This window comes from Mustela erminea, chromosome 8 (genome assembly GCF_009829155.1).
Source record: "Mustela erminea isolate mMusErm1 chromosome 8, mMusErm1.Pri, whole genome shotgun sequence".
NCBI lineage: Eukaryota > Metazoa > Chordata > Mammalia > Carnivora > Mustelidae > Mustela > Mustela erminea.
The window spans coordinates 103,398,236-103,414,658 of NC_045621.1; the positions used below are offsets into that span (position 1 = coordinate 103,398,236).

Below are 16,423 nucleotides of genomic sequence, written 5' to 3' on the forward strand. Positions count from 1 at the left end.
GACATAAAACGTTAATATGCTCTATCTTCCTTGAAACTTTCCCTGGATAATACTAAATAAGCTAGAAAAATCAGTTTGTAATAAGAGACCAGACTTGGTACCCCAATTTTTTATTTAACATATTTATTAATGAGGTAATTTTACAAACCTGTGCATGACTAATGAGTCAGAGAGCTGTCAGTTTTTCTTGTTCATAGTTTTGCTGATCATTTAACTTATAAATGTAGTATGTTCTTTGACCACTGTTGACATGTAGCCCATAGTAAAGCTATCTAAAGGCAATTTTCAAACATCCACTTTTCTTCCTTTTTGTTTTTCTTAAAATATTTGCTTATACTTAAATGGACTCTAATGGAAAAAATTTAAAATATTTTTATTTTTATGAAATGTTACCCTTTATCATATAAAACCAATGCAGAGCTCCACAAAATGCACTTTTGAAGGGATCTTTTTTGGAATATTTTAAAATGTAGAAGTAGAATTGTCTTTACTGGACCAAAATAATGGAAGTGGAATGTTTAATTTGTGTAATTAATTTTGATTTTGATTAATAATTTTAGATAGCTGATAGTTTTAGTAGAGGTAAAATTTAATTGGATTCTTTTCTTTTCCTTTTTTTTTTTTTTTACTTTGTAGTTGAAGCATAATATGCACTAAAATCTGATTACTCCTTAACATAACTACCCCTGTTCTCTTGGCTGTAACATTTACTGTATCTAAATGCAAACTATCTTTGGGGGAGCAGAGGCATACATAGATACAGATTTGGTTGAAACAGAAGTTCCCAAAACCATACTTTTATACTCAAGAGTCCTTCTTATGGTTCCATTCTTTTTTTTTTTTTAAAGATTTTATTTATTTATTTGACAGAAATCACAAGTAGGCAGAGAGGCAGGCAGAGAGAGATGGGGAGGCAGGCTCCCTGCTGAGCAGAGAGCCCGATGCAGGGCTCGATCCCAGGACCCTGGGATCATGACCTGAGCTGAAGGCAGAGGCTTAACCCACTGAGCCACCCAGGCCCCCCTGATGGTTCCATTCCATTCTATAATATTCTGTTTCACTAAGGAAAAAATTTACGGTTGTGACTCATGAAACTGATTTCATGATCTAATGAACCACCGCCTTCCTTATAAAAAACACTGATTTTGTGGCTGTTCTTCTCACAAAGTAATTATACCATTTTTAAAGGGGAATTATTAAGCATTTTATGTATGAAGATACTTCTCTGACCTTGTTTTTATCCCAGAGGTTCCCAAGTTGTTTTTTTCCTTAAAAGAAAAGTGCCTAAGTGTAAATGAGGGACCCTGTTGAAATGCAGAGTCCTGGGCTCCTAATCAGACATCATTTCTGTGGGACTCCTGTTGGCCCCAGAAATCTGTGTTTGTGATGAGTGTCCCACATCCTTCTGATACAGGCAAACTGAGAACCAGGCTTTCAAAACACTTGTCTCGTTTATGGCGGGATCTAGGGAGTGCGTTCTTGGAACATGCCCTGAGCGTAATAAGCTTTTCTGCCCAAGGAAAGCCTTTCATTTGAGAAGCATCAATGAAGTTGATTCTTATTCTAGCTGTCTTAGCTGTGTTATTTGGTTTTGTTTGTTTGGATGCTATCTCAGGGAACAGATCCTCCGCGTTAAGGCTGAAGAAGATAAAATTCCATTGCTTGTCGTGGGAAACAAGTCCGACCTAGAGGAGCGGAGGCAGGTGCCCATCGAAGAGGCTAGGAGTAAAGCAGAGGAGTGGGGCGTGCAGTACGTGGAGACATCGGCTAAAACACGGGCCAATGTGGACAAGGTAGGTGTGCACTTTGTGCGTGTTTCTTAGAAACAGCAGAACGTAGCCATCTCGTCTGTTTGGTTTGGAGGGAACTGTTTATGCAAAGTAGGGGAGGACTGACTTTTCCAGATGTCTCAGCCAGTACGGTGAGAAGCCCTGGGAGGGTTTGACCCTGGAGTTAAAAAAACACAGAGTCCTCTCACTTTGTCGGGAGTCTTTGTGGGGTATGCTTAGTGCTGACACGGCCCTCGGGAGTCTAGCGAGATGAGACCCTGGCTTTGTGCAGACTGTGTGGGTGGACACGAGTAGTTCCCTGTGCTCTCATTGCCATGGCCTCTTGTTCTTCAGGGTCAAGTTCTTCAGCAGGTTCTCAGGGACTTCCTCCAAGACACACGGCATATCTTGATTTGCTGTCAGAATCATTCTTTTCACCTTGCTGGCCACTGGCGGGGCCAAAGTGTTCTGTCTTTATAACTTAACTTCTCAGAAGCATTTACTCTGAGGAATCAACTCTCCAGGGATCTCTCTTCTCTCTCTTATCCATCCCCTGCATATTTTCTCATTCAGATCTCTGATGCCAATGAAAGGGCGACCTTGACAATGATGAATGTTGACAATTTTTGAAAATCCACCTACCAGTGATTGCTATCGTTAGGTTTTGGGGTGTGTTTTTGGTTTTGTTTTGCTTTCTTGTTTTTAAGAATTAAGGTTCAGAGTGGTTGCCACACAGTTCAAGTAGACAGCCTTAGACATATGGCTTTTCCTTCGCCTTCACCTTGTTTGTTAGCTTTTACTTCATGATCCCTGCTTCCGGAACATCCAAACCCATTTCACTTTGGCCTCCTTGCAGTGGCTATATATGCTTTGTTCTATCCGCGACAGCATCTGAATCCCCCAAAGTGCCTCTTATGCTTTCTTAGGGGGAAGTAATTCTCCTTTACTTCTTCCCTGATGAGGGACAGATTGGTAATCAAGCTTACTTTACCTTGAAGTGATGCTAGAAGAACATTGGCATTGAGAATTTGGCATTAGAAGGGACTCATTTTATTAAAAAAAAAAGTTATTCAAGTATGATTGACATACAGTGTCATATTCATTTCAGGTGTACAACAACTTGACTTAACAATTCTGTGTATTACTCAGTGCTTACTATGATAAGTGTGGTCACCATCTGTCACCATACAGTATTGTTACAGTATTACTGACTAAATGCCCTATGCTGTCACTGTGACTTATTTGTTTCATAACTGATGGTTTGGACCTCTTAATCCCTGTCACCTAATTCACCCATCATTCCACCCTCCTCCCCTTTGGCAACCACCAGTTTGTTCTCTGTATTTAAGAGTCTGTTTGGGTTTGTTTGTTTCTTAAGATTTCACATACAAGTGAAATCATATGGTATTTGTCTTTCTCTGTCTTATTTCACTTAGCATGGTACCCTGTAGGTCCATCCATGTTGTTACAAATGGCAAGAGCCCATTCTTTTTTCATGGCTGAGTAATATTCCTCTGTGTGTGTGTGTGTGTGTGTGTGTGTGTACACCACATCTTCCTTATCCATCCATCTGTTGATGGACTCCTATGTTGCTTCCATAATTTGGCTATTGTAAATCATGCTACTATAAAAATATAAAAACCAGGTCCATATATCTTTTTGAATTAGTGTTTTCATTTTCTTTGGATGACTACCCAGTGGTACAATTACTAGATCATATAGTAGTTCTATTTTTAATTTTTTAAGGGACCTCCATACTGTTTTCCACAGTGGCTGCACCATTTTACATTTCCACCCATAGTGCACAAGCATTCCCCTTTCTCCACATCCTCATCAACACTTACTTTCTTGTCTTTTTGTTACCAACCTGACAGGTGTGAGAGGTGATCTCTCATTGTGGTTTTGATCTGCATTTCCCTGGGGCTGAGTGATGCATCTTTTCATATGCCTGTCGGTTGTCTCTACGTCTTCCTTGGAAAAATGTTTATTTGGGTCCTTTGTGCATTTTAGTGAGATTATTTGGTTTTTAGCTGTTGAGTTGTGTAAGTTCTTTATATATTTTGGACATTAACCCCTTATCGACTATATGATTTATAAATATCTTCTCCCATTCAGTGGTTGTCTTATTCTTTTGCTGATGGTTTCCTTCCTTGTGCAAAAGCTTTTTCTTTTGGGGTAGTCCTGATAGTTTATTTTTCTTTTGTTTCTCTTGCCCGAGGAGACAGATCCATAAATATGTGGTTAAGGCTGATGTACAAGAAATTACTGCCTATGTTTTTTTTCCTCAAATTTTTATTTAAATTCCAGTGTAGTTAACATGCAGTGTAACATTAGTTTCAGGTGTACAAACACAGTGACTCAGCACTTCCATACATCACCCAGTGCTCGTGCCTATGTTCTTCCTTTTATGAGTTTTAAGGTTTCTGGTTTCAGATTTAGGTCTTTAGTCTATTTCAAGTTTATTTTTGTGTATGGTGTAAGAAAGTGGTCTGGTTTCATTCTTTTGCATGTGGCTGTTCAGTTTTCCCAACATCATTTATTGAGAAGATGGGTTTTTTTCCCCATTATGTATTCTTGCCTCCTTTGTCTTAGATTAATTGGCCATATAATCATGGTTTAGTTCTGTGCCCTCTGTCTTGTTCCATTCATCTGTGTGTCTGTTTTTGAGCCAGGCCATACTGTTTGGATTACTAACACTTTGGGAGTATATCTTGAAATCTGGGATTGTGATACCTCCAGCTGTATTCTTCTTTCTCCAGATTAATTTGTCTTTTCAAAGTCTTTTGTGGTTCCATACAAATTTTATGATTATTTGTTCAGTTCTGTGAAAAATGCTATTGGTATTTTGATAGGGATCGCACTGAATCTGTAAATTGCTTTGGTAAATATGGACATTTAAACAATATTAATTCTTCCAGTCTGTGAGCACGAAATACCTCTCTATTTGTTTTTGTCATCTTCAATTTCTTTTATCAATGTCTTATGGTTTTCAGAGTATAGGTCTTTTACCTCCTCGATAAAATTTATTCTCAGGTATTTTATTCTTTTTGGTATAATTGTAAATGGGATTGGTTTCTTAATTCTTGTTTCTGCTGCTTCAGTTTTGGTGTATAGAAACACAACAGATTTCTGTGTTTTAATTTTGTAACCTATAACTTTACTGAATTTATTTATACATTCTAATAGGGTTTTTTTTGCAGTATCTTTAGGGTTTTCTATACATAGTATCATGTCATCTGTAGATAGTGACCATTTTACTTCTTCTTTTTAAATTTGTATGCCTTTTATTTTTCTTTCTTGTCTGATTGCCGTGGCTAGGATTTCCAGTACTATTTTGAATAAAAGTGATGACAGTGGACATTCTTGTTCCTGATCATAAAGGAAAAGCTCTCAGTTTCTCACCATTGAGTATGATGCTAGCTGTAGGTTTTTCATATATGGCCTTTATCATATTGAGGTATGTTCCCTCTAAATCCATTTTGTTGGCAGTTTTTATCATGAACAGTTGTTGTATTTTGTCACGTGATTTTTTTCTGGGTCTTTCGAGATGATCATGTGGTTTTTATCCTTTCTCTTTTTAATGTGATGTATCACAGTGATTGATTTGCAAATATTGAACCACTCTTACATCTCTGGAATAAATCCCACTTGATTGTGGTGAATGGTCCTTTAAATGTATTGTCGAATTCAGTTTGCTAATATTTTTGTTGAGGATTTTTGCACCTATGTTTATCAGATATTGGCATGTAGTTTTCTTTTTAAGATTTATTTATTTATTTGAGAGAGAACATTGGGGGGGCAGAGGGAAGAGAGAGAGCATCTCAAGGAGACTCCCCACTAAATGCCGAGCTCGATGGAGCCGGAAGCGATGGAACCCTATGTGGGCTCCCGGTCACGACCCTGAGATCATGACTTGAGTCTAAATCAAGAGCGGGATACTTAACTGACTGAGCCACCCAAGTGCGCCTGTAGTATTCTTTTTTTGTGGTGTCTTTGTCCGGTTTTGGTATTAGGGCAATGTTGGCTTCATAGAATGAATTTGGAAATTTTCCTTCCTTTTCATTTTTCTGGGGGAGTAGTTTGAGAAGAATAGGTATTAACTGTTCTTTAATGTTTGGTGCAATTCACCTGTGAGGCCATCTGGTCCTTAACTTTTGTTTGTTGGGAGTTTTTTGGTTACCAGTTCAATTTTGTTACTAGTGATCAGTCTGTTCAGATTTTTCTTTTTCTTCCTGATTCTGTTTTGGAATATTGTATGTTTCTAGGCATTTATTCATCTCTTTCAGGTTGTCTAATTGGTTGGCATAGCGTTTTTTTAATATTCTCTTGTAATTCTTTGTATCTTCTGGTGTCCGTTGTTATTTCTCCTCAGAAAGTTCACTTTAGAAGCACTTTGGCAGCATCTACAATATAAAACTGTCTGTGACGTGAAGTATGTTTACTTGTTAGCTATTTTTTCTTCATATTATTTCTCAATTCTTATGTTGATTCCTCTGCTATTCCAAACCTCTTTCTATCAAATTGTGTCCTAGTCGTAGGAACACACAGGAAATCCAGACATTGTATTTTATTTAAAAAAAAAAAATCAGGAAGGCTTTCTCAGCATGTAACCATGGATATGTAGTTTTTTGACAGGGTGCTGGTGGTTGGGGCTGTTGCCAGGCACCATCCATCGCCCCTTCCTCCACTGGACCAGCCTGACCTGCCAAACAGGACCCAGGAGAAACTTATGACTGGCAGCATTGTATTCACTTGTAAACAATTTACACTAAAGGATGGGAGGCTGTTGATAAGATCGGCCCATGAACAACTTCGTCATCATTTTGAATTGGACACATTCCATTCCCCTCCTGCCTTTGCTGTTAGAACAAAAAGAAAAAGCTGTAACATCTGAAGCCATTCACTGCTGCCCTGGTGGGTGGGCTGCTTAGGTCACTTTGGGAGGAAGAAGGTCTTTTTCTGTGCCCAGAGCTGGTGGTAGATGCACAGGGAGTCCCCCACTCAGAAAGTTGGTCTTCCTTTTCATCAAGAAGATGTGTCTATGAAAATAAAAGGAGCTTGTAGTTTTGTGTGAACATCCAAAGATTAAAGCCTACACTCAGTCTCACACTTTTAGTCTCCGTCATTCCCTCCAAGAAATCTGAAATGTTTCTTTGTAGGAAGCATATTTTGTCTGCTTGGGTATCATTGGCACTTTGGCATGATTGCTGGTAGCAGAGGGCAAAACCCAAACTATTGTGACCAATGATAATTTGTATCTGAATAACATGCTGGCATTCAAAGGACAAGCCTTCTATCAGTTCTTGATAAAGTTCCTTTCGGTGAACATCACAAGGAATGGAACAGTGACTGTTCCTGAGAATGAGGGCAGGGGCATGGGCGTGGGAGGGTGTGGGACAGCATGTTTCTCCTCCCCATCTCCCCAGTTTCCTGGTGCAGGAGACTGAGTTTGTTTATGCTTTATCCCCCTTCTCCCCACCCCCTCCATGTTCTGAGTCTTCTAGTTTTGCCGGGGAAGTTGTCAGGCATAATGATGTTCCTACCTTCATAAGGTCATGATAAGGATGACATGGTAGTATCTAAGAAAGTACCCAGTGGCAGGCACTCCTATTCTTAACCTTGGCTGGTGGCTGGAGATGCTAGAAAGTCTGATGCAAATTTTGGCACAGAGTTGATAAAAAGAAGTTTGCTTTATGCTTTAAAATGTAACTACATAGCCTACTTAGTGGAAATACTTCATGAAATCATTAAATGGCTTTTTCCTCCCTATTCTTTTCACTCCTTCCTTCCCAACCCAGGTGTTCTTTGATCTAATGAGAGAAATCAGAGCCAAAAAGATGTCTGAGAACAAAGACAAGAATGGCAAGAAAAGCAGCAAGAACAAGAAAAGTTTTAAAGAAAGGTGTTGCTTACTGTGAAAACCAAGATGGCGGATGAAGTCGATCGCCGCTAAGGACATGGGGTGGGCTCATTAAGAGAAGAGTATAGTCGACTTCCTGGTGTGTTCCCTGCTCTTCCCAACCTCATTTACACATACTTCTTTAAATGGGGGAAATGTTTGTGAACCAGTGGCTGGCAGAAGAAATAAGCCCTTGTCCATGCATTGGAACAGCTACTTTGTCAGGAGGTTTTGGGAGTTTCCTTCTCCCTCCCAAAAGTTTAATCACATATGTAGTGTATAGGTAAGAAATAAGTGTTTTGTTAAACAGAAATGTACTGTCATAGCATCTTACTTCCCTCCCTAGTTTTATAACATCACTGTCTTCCATTTTGAAATGAAAAGGTCTCATTAAGTTTTGGGCAGAGGGTAAGATAAGAACCTTCCTAACTCTCATCAGCTTAACAGAAGTACTCAAAAAACATCCATTAAGCTCTAATAAAAATTCAGAGATTTTTTGGGATAAGTTTCTTGGCACTACCCTGTGGATCTGAAGCACAGCAAAAAATAAAAATAAATATAAATATGAGTCGGGCCAAATAGGTCAGTAACAAGCTCATAAACCCTTCACCCATATGAAAAATGAAAGTTGAATTCTTCATATTTAAACAGCCAATTATAGCCTGTGTTGTCTATTTTTCTCCTGTAGCATCCTTATTTTTATGCAGAAGCTTCTTTTTTGCAGATCAAGTGAGGACTCAAGACTGGTATACTTTATAAATGACACACTTTTCTAATTAGATTAAGATTATATCTTGGGATACATCCTTTCCTAATGGCCAGACATGGTTAGGCTCTTCCTCCTCTGCTGTAACCAATATCTCTCCTTCTGGTCAACCTCTCTGCATTCAGAGGTCAAGAGAGCCTCTTCTCTTATTTCTTTTCAGTATCATGAGTTCTTCTGAAGAATGTGATGAGTTGAAATTGTATTCTCAAATCATGAAGCTGGAGCCTGTGCCAGACATTCTGCTACCTCTCATAGAATTTCTCTGTAATTCTAAATTTAAATTTAGGAGAAGAGGGAAAGGATAAGATAAGCCATTGCCCTTGTGCCTCTGAGAATTGGCTGCTACTTCTAACATAATTTTCTTCTGAGACGACCTTAGAGTTGGTTAGAAAAAGGCTTTTATTGTTGAGATATTGTTATGCTTTCTTGTATCAATATTCTCAATTTAGCAATCTGAACATTTTTCCTCAGGAAAGGAGTACTTGACCCAGTATTCAGCACATTTTCCCCCATTTCTCGGAAGTGATATTCCACATATAGGTGCCAAAAGTGAACTGGGGTGGGGAGAGTGGGAACATTCAAATTTATAGTTAGTACAGAAATTGTGGAAATTATGATCTGAAAGGAAAGCAATCTTGTATCACCTCCTAAAGAATCATGGTCTTTTTTAATAAAAAAAAAAAACAGACAAATAACACTTTTTTCAAGTTTTCAGCCTTTTTATTTTCTCCTCTTGTCATACAGGTAAAATGCAAGTATTAGAGAAACTGACAGTAACTTACTCATTATTGATCTTGTTAAGTGTTCTGTATTATCAGACAAATTTTGTTTCAATTAACCCTTTGAACTTGGTTGTGGGAAATATAATTTAAGTATGAACAGTAATTTTAACTTCATCTTTCCTTTGGGAGAGAAGACTACTCTTTCTTTGTAAAATTTGAAAGCTTGAAGCTAATCACACCCAAAGTTTTTGAAACAATCTTTTTCTTTTCATTATAGTTTGCTACCTGTTTGATATCAGTTTTGGTCAATAGTGGGTAGATTTGGAAGATGTACAAATATATTAAAGATGGTATGAATTATTTCATGCTACGGAGATTATTCTTGGTGTATGCTATTAGTATATCTCTAAAATTATATTTAACTTGATAGCAATCAGAAATGCATCTTTCTAACAGAAGAATTTATACATATGAGGTTCTTTTACATGGAAAAATAAGGATGCAATGTTATTTATAAATTTGAAACACTGTTACTAGCTAAATGATGAACTATTGTGTCCAAGAGCCCACCATTGTTTTCCTAAAGCATTCATTCTAGAAATATTTGAGGACCTATTTGGTGTCAGGCTCGGTTCTAGGTGCTGGGATATGGTATTGAACAAGGTAGGCAAGAGCTCTGTTCTCCTGGAGCTTATCCTCCAGTGATGTAGGAGACAAATAAATGAAAATGACGGGGTAAGCATTTTGATGAAAATAAAACCGGGTAATACAATAGCAAGCGTTTCTGGGCAGTAGAGCTGATTTTGACCACATGGTCAACAGACTTCTCGGTAGGGGGGTGACATTTGAGCTGAGAGTGCCTGCCCTTGAAGCCAGGTGCCCAGCCTTGCAAACAGCAGGTCCAAAGGCCCAACGGTGTTCAGGACAGGACCCCAAAGATCATGTGGCTGGATTAGAATGAGGGAGGGGCCGAGTAGTAGAAAAGATGTAGCAGTTTATGGTTTCATAACATGACGTAGGGGAAAAACACCTAGACATGTAATTTGCTACAAGTATCCTGTTTCATCAAATGCAAGACGCCATTAATTGCAAAATGTCACCATAATTTATATACCACTAAGAAAAAGAACATACCAATTAAATGAGCCCATCCTGACTCCGGTGACATAAAGGTGTGGGAAAAACTGCATGTTTGAGTTAAGGGAATTACAGAATGTAAACTTCAATGGCAGTTGAAATACAGAATTCACCTCTGTTAGTCTAGAAGCTTACAATACAATAGAAGCTGAACAATGGTAAGTAGTAACAGTGGGGAAAATACACATATATACAGTTTATGTTATAGGAGTAAACTTGATGTAGATATTTTTATTTTAAAAATATGTTAAAATTATTTAATCAAAATTGTAACTGCATGTGCTTCAAAATTCTATTGGTCTGGAAGTGTTTGTAATGGAAGCTCTAGTCCCAGTCTTCCTATTCCAACCCTCTGCCCCAAAAGTCAGGTTCCACACCATTTCTATTCTCAAATTATTCCGTAGGTACTCCCGCGTTTCTCAATACTGTTCTTAGGCCACGATTTCTCGGTTTTTGACCTTAGCTTTTCCTGGAGATGACTTGCTGTGGTAGATGAGGGCGTAGCTCCCTTGTGTCCCTTCCCCCTACTTCATTTTTGACATTCATAGGATTCTTTTAGTTCCTCTCTTGGTGACAGTTACGCCTTTTAAGACTATGTTATTTGTTTTAATAAATATAAATATTTTTAAATTTTAATTTTATATTTTAATAAATATAAAAAACCATAATATTTATTATTCACTCAACACTTGACAGCATCTCTTGGCTCCCCACTCTGAAAGGTGAGGGTATTCACACACCTGCCCTTTATCTCTTGACCCCCTCCTACCTCTTCCTTCTCTGTGACACCTTTCACTTTTGTATTGTCAAGGTCGATGACATGAACATTCCGTTCTGTGACCATCACTCAAGGTTCCTGGCTTTATCTGTAGATTACTTTTAAAAGTTGAATACCAGTCAACAACAATTTGATTATGGTGTACGTAGATATGACTCATTGCTGGGCCAAACACCATGTGGTGATGGCCTCTCCTTCAGGCTAAGCAGTTCTGGTGGCACCACACAAAGGAGAGCGGCCTTAGTGTCCAGTCAAGTGGTTACCCCCCTCAGTTGCCTGACTCACTCCACATTCTAGCTCGCTTCCTCTTTGGAGTGTCCCCTGCCTGCAACTCATTTTTCCTGAAGTTTGATTGTTTTTTTCCTGGTGGAGAGGATAATAATATAGTCTTTCCCCAGTGCTACTGTCTTTTGTTGCTTGGGATCTGATTCCATTGTTCTTTGGAAGACCTTACATGTAGAGAGTGCGGATTGCCCTGTTTAATGTGGACCCACGACTTTCTAGGTCCTCCACACAACTGGTATGTGGAGGCTGGTTTTCACAGACACTTGGGTCCATTCCAGGTTCCTGAGTCTCCCATAGCTTCCGTTATTGGTTTTTAACTCATTGTGGGGGAGGACATTTTCAGAAAGGGTGCGTTAGAGGTAAGCCTTCGGAGTGTCTCACTGTATAGAAGTCTTGTTACCTTTGCCCTTTATTTAATTGCTAGTTTGGCTTGGCATGGAATTCTCAGCTCAATATAATTTTCCCTTGGAACTTGGAGGCTTTGCCTCATTGTCTTTGAGCACCTATGGCTCCTGTTAAAACTGGTCTTGTTCTGCTTGTCATTCTTTGTACTGGGCGCTCTGCTCCCCCCTCCTCTGGAATTGTAGAGGATCCTCTCTTTATCTGTAGTGTCCAAACAGCACCATGATGGATCTGAACATGGGTCTTTCCTGTTCATCCCGCCTGGCACTCAGCATCTTTCAGTGGACACTCACTTCTCTTCAGCTCTAGAAATGGATTTCTGAAATTTCTTTGAATAACCCTTCTCTTCTGTTTTTCTGTGATTGCTTTTGCTTTTTATTTAATTTATTTATTTGAGAGAGGGAGAAAGAGCAGGAGAGCACAAGCTGGGTGAGGCAGAGAGAGAAGCAGGCTCCCTGCTGAGCAGGGAGCCTGATGCAGGGCTTGATCCCAGGACCCTGAGATACAACCTGAGCCGAAGGCAGATGCTTAACTGACTGAGCTACCCAGGCACCCCTCTGTTTTCTGTGCATTCTTTCTAGAACTCCTGTTCTCTGCTTTGGACCACCTAGATGCTTATCTGCACCATCTCTTCCTGGGTGTTCCAGGTTTATTTTCTCCTAGAGCCGCCCGCCCTCTCCCTCTCTTTTCATCACCTGTGATTTGCCAAACACTGTTGGAGGTTCTCAAGATTCAGCAGTGACCAAACACGAAATCCTTTGCCCTCTTACACCAGAGCAATCAGCTTTTCTTTTCTAACTCTTTATTTGTGTGTTTGTGTGAACAAAAGCTTTCTTTGTCTCTAATTGTTCCTTTTTTATAGCAACTGTTCTTGGCCTCATGGATGCAATAGCATGACTTAAAAAAAAAGATTTTTAATTAATTAAGGCGGGGATGTGGGGTGTGAGTGGGGAGAGAGAGAGAGAGAGAGTCTCAAGCAGGCTCTACAGTGGGCGGGGTCCGATCTCACAACCCGGAGATCATGACCTGCACTGAAACTGACAGCAAGATGCTCAACTGACTGAGCCACCCAGACAACCCTGTAGTATGACTTTCTGAGGATGTTAGATCTTCGGAAAGTTCTATTCCTAGAGTTACCTTTGTTTAATTTTTACCCAGTTTTTCTCTCTCTTCTGTTCTTTCTCTTTCTTTTAAATTTTATTTATTTATCTGACAGAGAGAGAGAGAGCACAAGTAAGTAGAGTGGCAGGCAGAGGGAGAAAGGGAGAAGGGGGCTCTCCACTGAGCAGGGAGAGGCTATGTCGCCTGCAGGAGCCGGGTGGACTGTTGCCAGCATACCTCCGAGTAAACTCACTGTTCCCAGCCACGCTCCATATGCCCGCTGCTCAGTCTGCACATTCGGGGCTGCAGCTGGGCAGTCAGCCCCTTCTCTCCATAGCCCCATCTTTCCTCCTTTTCCATCTAGCAGTGCCCTTCTGGAGTGCAGCTTCCAGAACTTGGTCAAACTTCTGCATCACTTAGTGTCCCTCTCTCATTCTCTTAGCCATTGGAGTCTTTCTTGACTAGGACTTGAAGGCAGGTGTCAGGAAACAGAGGGGACTGACATTTGACCTCACTCTTCCATTTTGACCTATTCTCATTTTCACAAGTATTTACTATTTCCTTTTTTTGGCAGATCAGCGTTGCACGAGGGGTAGAGTGAAACCATTGATCTGAGCCTCTGTAGGACTCATCCTCAATGAGGGGGTCTGTGGCAATCCCTGTTCTACAGAGGTGTGGACTTCATCATGTGGGGTCAGACCTGGGTCTGGCGGGTTGTCTTCTGCCCCCAATTTTATTAATTTTTTTAAAGATTTTATTTATTTATTTGACAGAGATCACAAGTAGGCAGAGAGGCAGGCAGAGAGAGAGGAGGAAGCAGGCTCTCCACTGAGCAGAGGCCCCCGACGTAGGGCTCGATCCCAGGACCCCGGCATCATGACCTGAGCCAAAAGCAGAGGCTTTAACCCACTGAGACACCCAGGCTCCCCCCAACTTTATTTTGTTTTATTTTTATTTCATATTTATTTCCTTTTTTTGTCATCCAGTTTTAAAGTGAGGGAATCATGGATTTTCCCTAAGCCTGCCCTGATTTTATTCAGTTTTTTGTCTTTTATTTCTTGGGTGTGAACAGATAAAACTGCTGAATGAAGCAGTGATTTCTAGTTTGTTGGATCTTTTTAGAAATGTGGTTGGCTTTGTTCTCTTAGTTAATCTGGTCTAGAAATCTGAGTGGATTTACTCGTGCCGTTAGTGGATCGTGTAGATCTGTTTTGTTGTCAGGCTTAGGTGTATCCTGTTGGCCAATTTACAGTCTGTCCGCTGTCTTGCTCCCAGGCAATGCTGGTTTGAAAAATGCATATTGCTGATACCGACTACCCAACTTCTTTTTTATGAGTAACTACCTAAGTTTCACTTCTTGAGGATTTTGGAAAGAATGTAAAAAAAATTTATTTTTGTAAGATTTTATTTATTTGAGAGAGAGAGTGAGGGAGACCACAAGCAGGGGGAGGGGCAGAGGGAGAAGCAGACTCTCCACTGAGCAGGGAGCCAGATGCGGAGCTTGATCCTAGGACCCTGAGATTATGACCTGAGCCCAAGGCAGATGCTCAACTGACTGAACCACCCAGGTGCCCCAAGAACGTAAAAAATTTTTAAAACTGATTTGGGCCCTTGGGTTTATGGCGAAGCTTCTCTCTGAAGAAAGATACTTCCTCTGATACCACTCGTCTTCCTCCTGTTTTTGTCTAATTTCAAAGCTAGAGCGTGTTCTGACGTAGTGTCCCTAACTGTTCATTTCTACTCACTCACACATGTGCCACCAAGCTAGATATTCTGTTGTACCGGTAGTAGTGTCCTCAGTACCGTCATGTGTTCATTGGCAGTAGAACACAGCCCTTGGCTGTGTCTGAGGAACTCAGTAGAATGGCCCATCTGAGGAGAATTCCCCACCCACGCTAAAAAGCGTCCACATGGTTAGGCCTGAGCAGGAATGAAGCCCCCAATGAATGTCCTCCCAGGAGGACAGAATTGCTTTTGTGCAACATCTCGTCTCTTACTCTCTTGCTGCAATCTTCTCCTGACACATGGAGGAAGGACCAGGCATCTGAAAGATTTTGGAGTCCCAAAATCCTTAGGAAAGTTGGCTTCTGTCAACTTTATATTTTAAAACAAGCTTGATGGGGTGCTTGCGTGGCTCGTTAGGTTAAGTGACTGCCTTTGGCTAAGGTCAGGATCCCAGGGTCCTGGGATCAGAGTCGTGCATCAGGCTCCCTGCTCATCGGGAAGCCTGCTTTGCCCTCTGCCCCTCCCCCCCATCTGTGCTCTCTCACCCTCTCTCTCTCAGATGAATAAATAAAATCTTAAAAAAAAAAAAGCTTCATTATTTCGAGTACTTAAACCAAATGCATCTCAAGGTGAGTGTGCCACAGCAATCAAAAGGGTAACCTGATTAACTTCTTATGGGCTAAGTCACCACATAATCCCTGTGTATTTTCAGGAGGTGTGACCGGAAAAGCTTTCCTAAAATCTGATTGGCCCAGTGAAAGCAAATGTGCAGTATCCTTATTTTAAACCTGTGGTAAAATATGTAAATGACGGCTAGTCCTGACATTGCTGAGTCACCTGCTGCCTTTGGTGAGCGGGCCAAGGGAGGACTACGCTAGGGCCCAGGAAGCTTCCTCAGCTCAGCACAGCTAAACACCCAGCTGCGGCCTGGTTCTCAGCTTGGCAGAGGTGGGCAGGTCCCGCAGAGGTGGGCAGCCAGTACGGTGCTGGGGACTGTGTCCTGATCATGGAAGCGCTGGGGTGCAGCTTCCTAAAGGGCTCTGATGAATGGCAGCATTCCCAGATGTGACTGGCCATCTCTCAACTCCTGCTGTGTGGATTGTGCCCTTTACTAGGGGTAAATTGCCTTCGGTGTGTGGATAGGTTTTGTTTTCTTTTCTGCAGAGATGCTTGGATTGTGTAGGTATAGGAACACATTACCCATTTTTTTTCTTTTCATCTTCAATGGTAAAACCTATTATTATTATTATTATTACTTACTTACTTATTTACTTCATGCCCAGGAGAGGAGAGCCTCGTGTTCTAGAAATGCGAAAAATGCCCTATCGTCATCTCCATTTCTGCCAGGCTGTCTGGGGCAAAGTCACCAGTGACTTCCTCTCAAAAATAGGAGTTTCTGATTTCCTGTAAAATCAGAGGCCTTTTTCAAGTTTTGCTCATGTGTTCCTGTCTTCGCTTTCTCCTGGTTTTCCCTGAGCCTCGGAATGTTCTGGGTCTCATTCCTTTCCTGGCTTCAGTCTTGTCCATTCTCATTCTTCTCCTCTGCCTCCCCCCCCCTTCCACCATCCCCCCTCCTCCTTGTCTTCTTATAAAAAAAAAAAATTCAGATTTGTTGATGAATTAATAAATTATCTTTCTAAAGTCCAGATCTGATCACCTCTTCACCCCGAATGTCCTGAAGTTGCAGGATTAGGCCTGGACCCAGGCCTACCTTCTGCCTACCTTCAGCCTCCGCACTATCGTCCCCAGGACTTTCCTGCCTCCACACCTCCCACCTGCCCACTAGTCCCAAAACATGCCAAGGGATCCACTTCCTGGTGGCTTTCCTGGGTATTCCTT

General features: G+C 40.8%; 1 protein-coding gene across 1 annotated transcript in view; it reads left to right on the forward strand.

Moving 5' to 3' along the window:
• The window catches only part of RALB (RAS like proto-oncogene B), a 43,983-nt gene extending 34,852 nt beyond the window's left edge, over positions 1–9,131 (forward strand). The window contains exons 4-5 of the mRNA XM_032353895.1: positions 1,616–1,793; positions 7,568–9,131. Of these exons, the coding sequence (XP_032209786.1) occupies positions 1,616–1,793; positions 7,568–7,687 (298 nt within the window). The 3' untranslated portion in view covers positions 7,688–9,131. The remainder of the gene's footprint in view (positions 1–1,615; positions 1,794–7,567) is intronic.
• Positions 9,132–16,423: the final 7,292 nt, after the last annotated feature.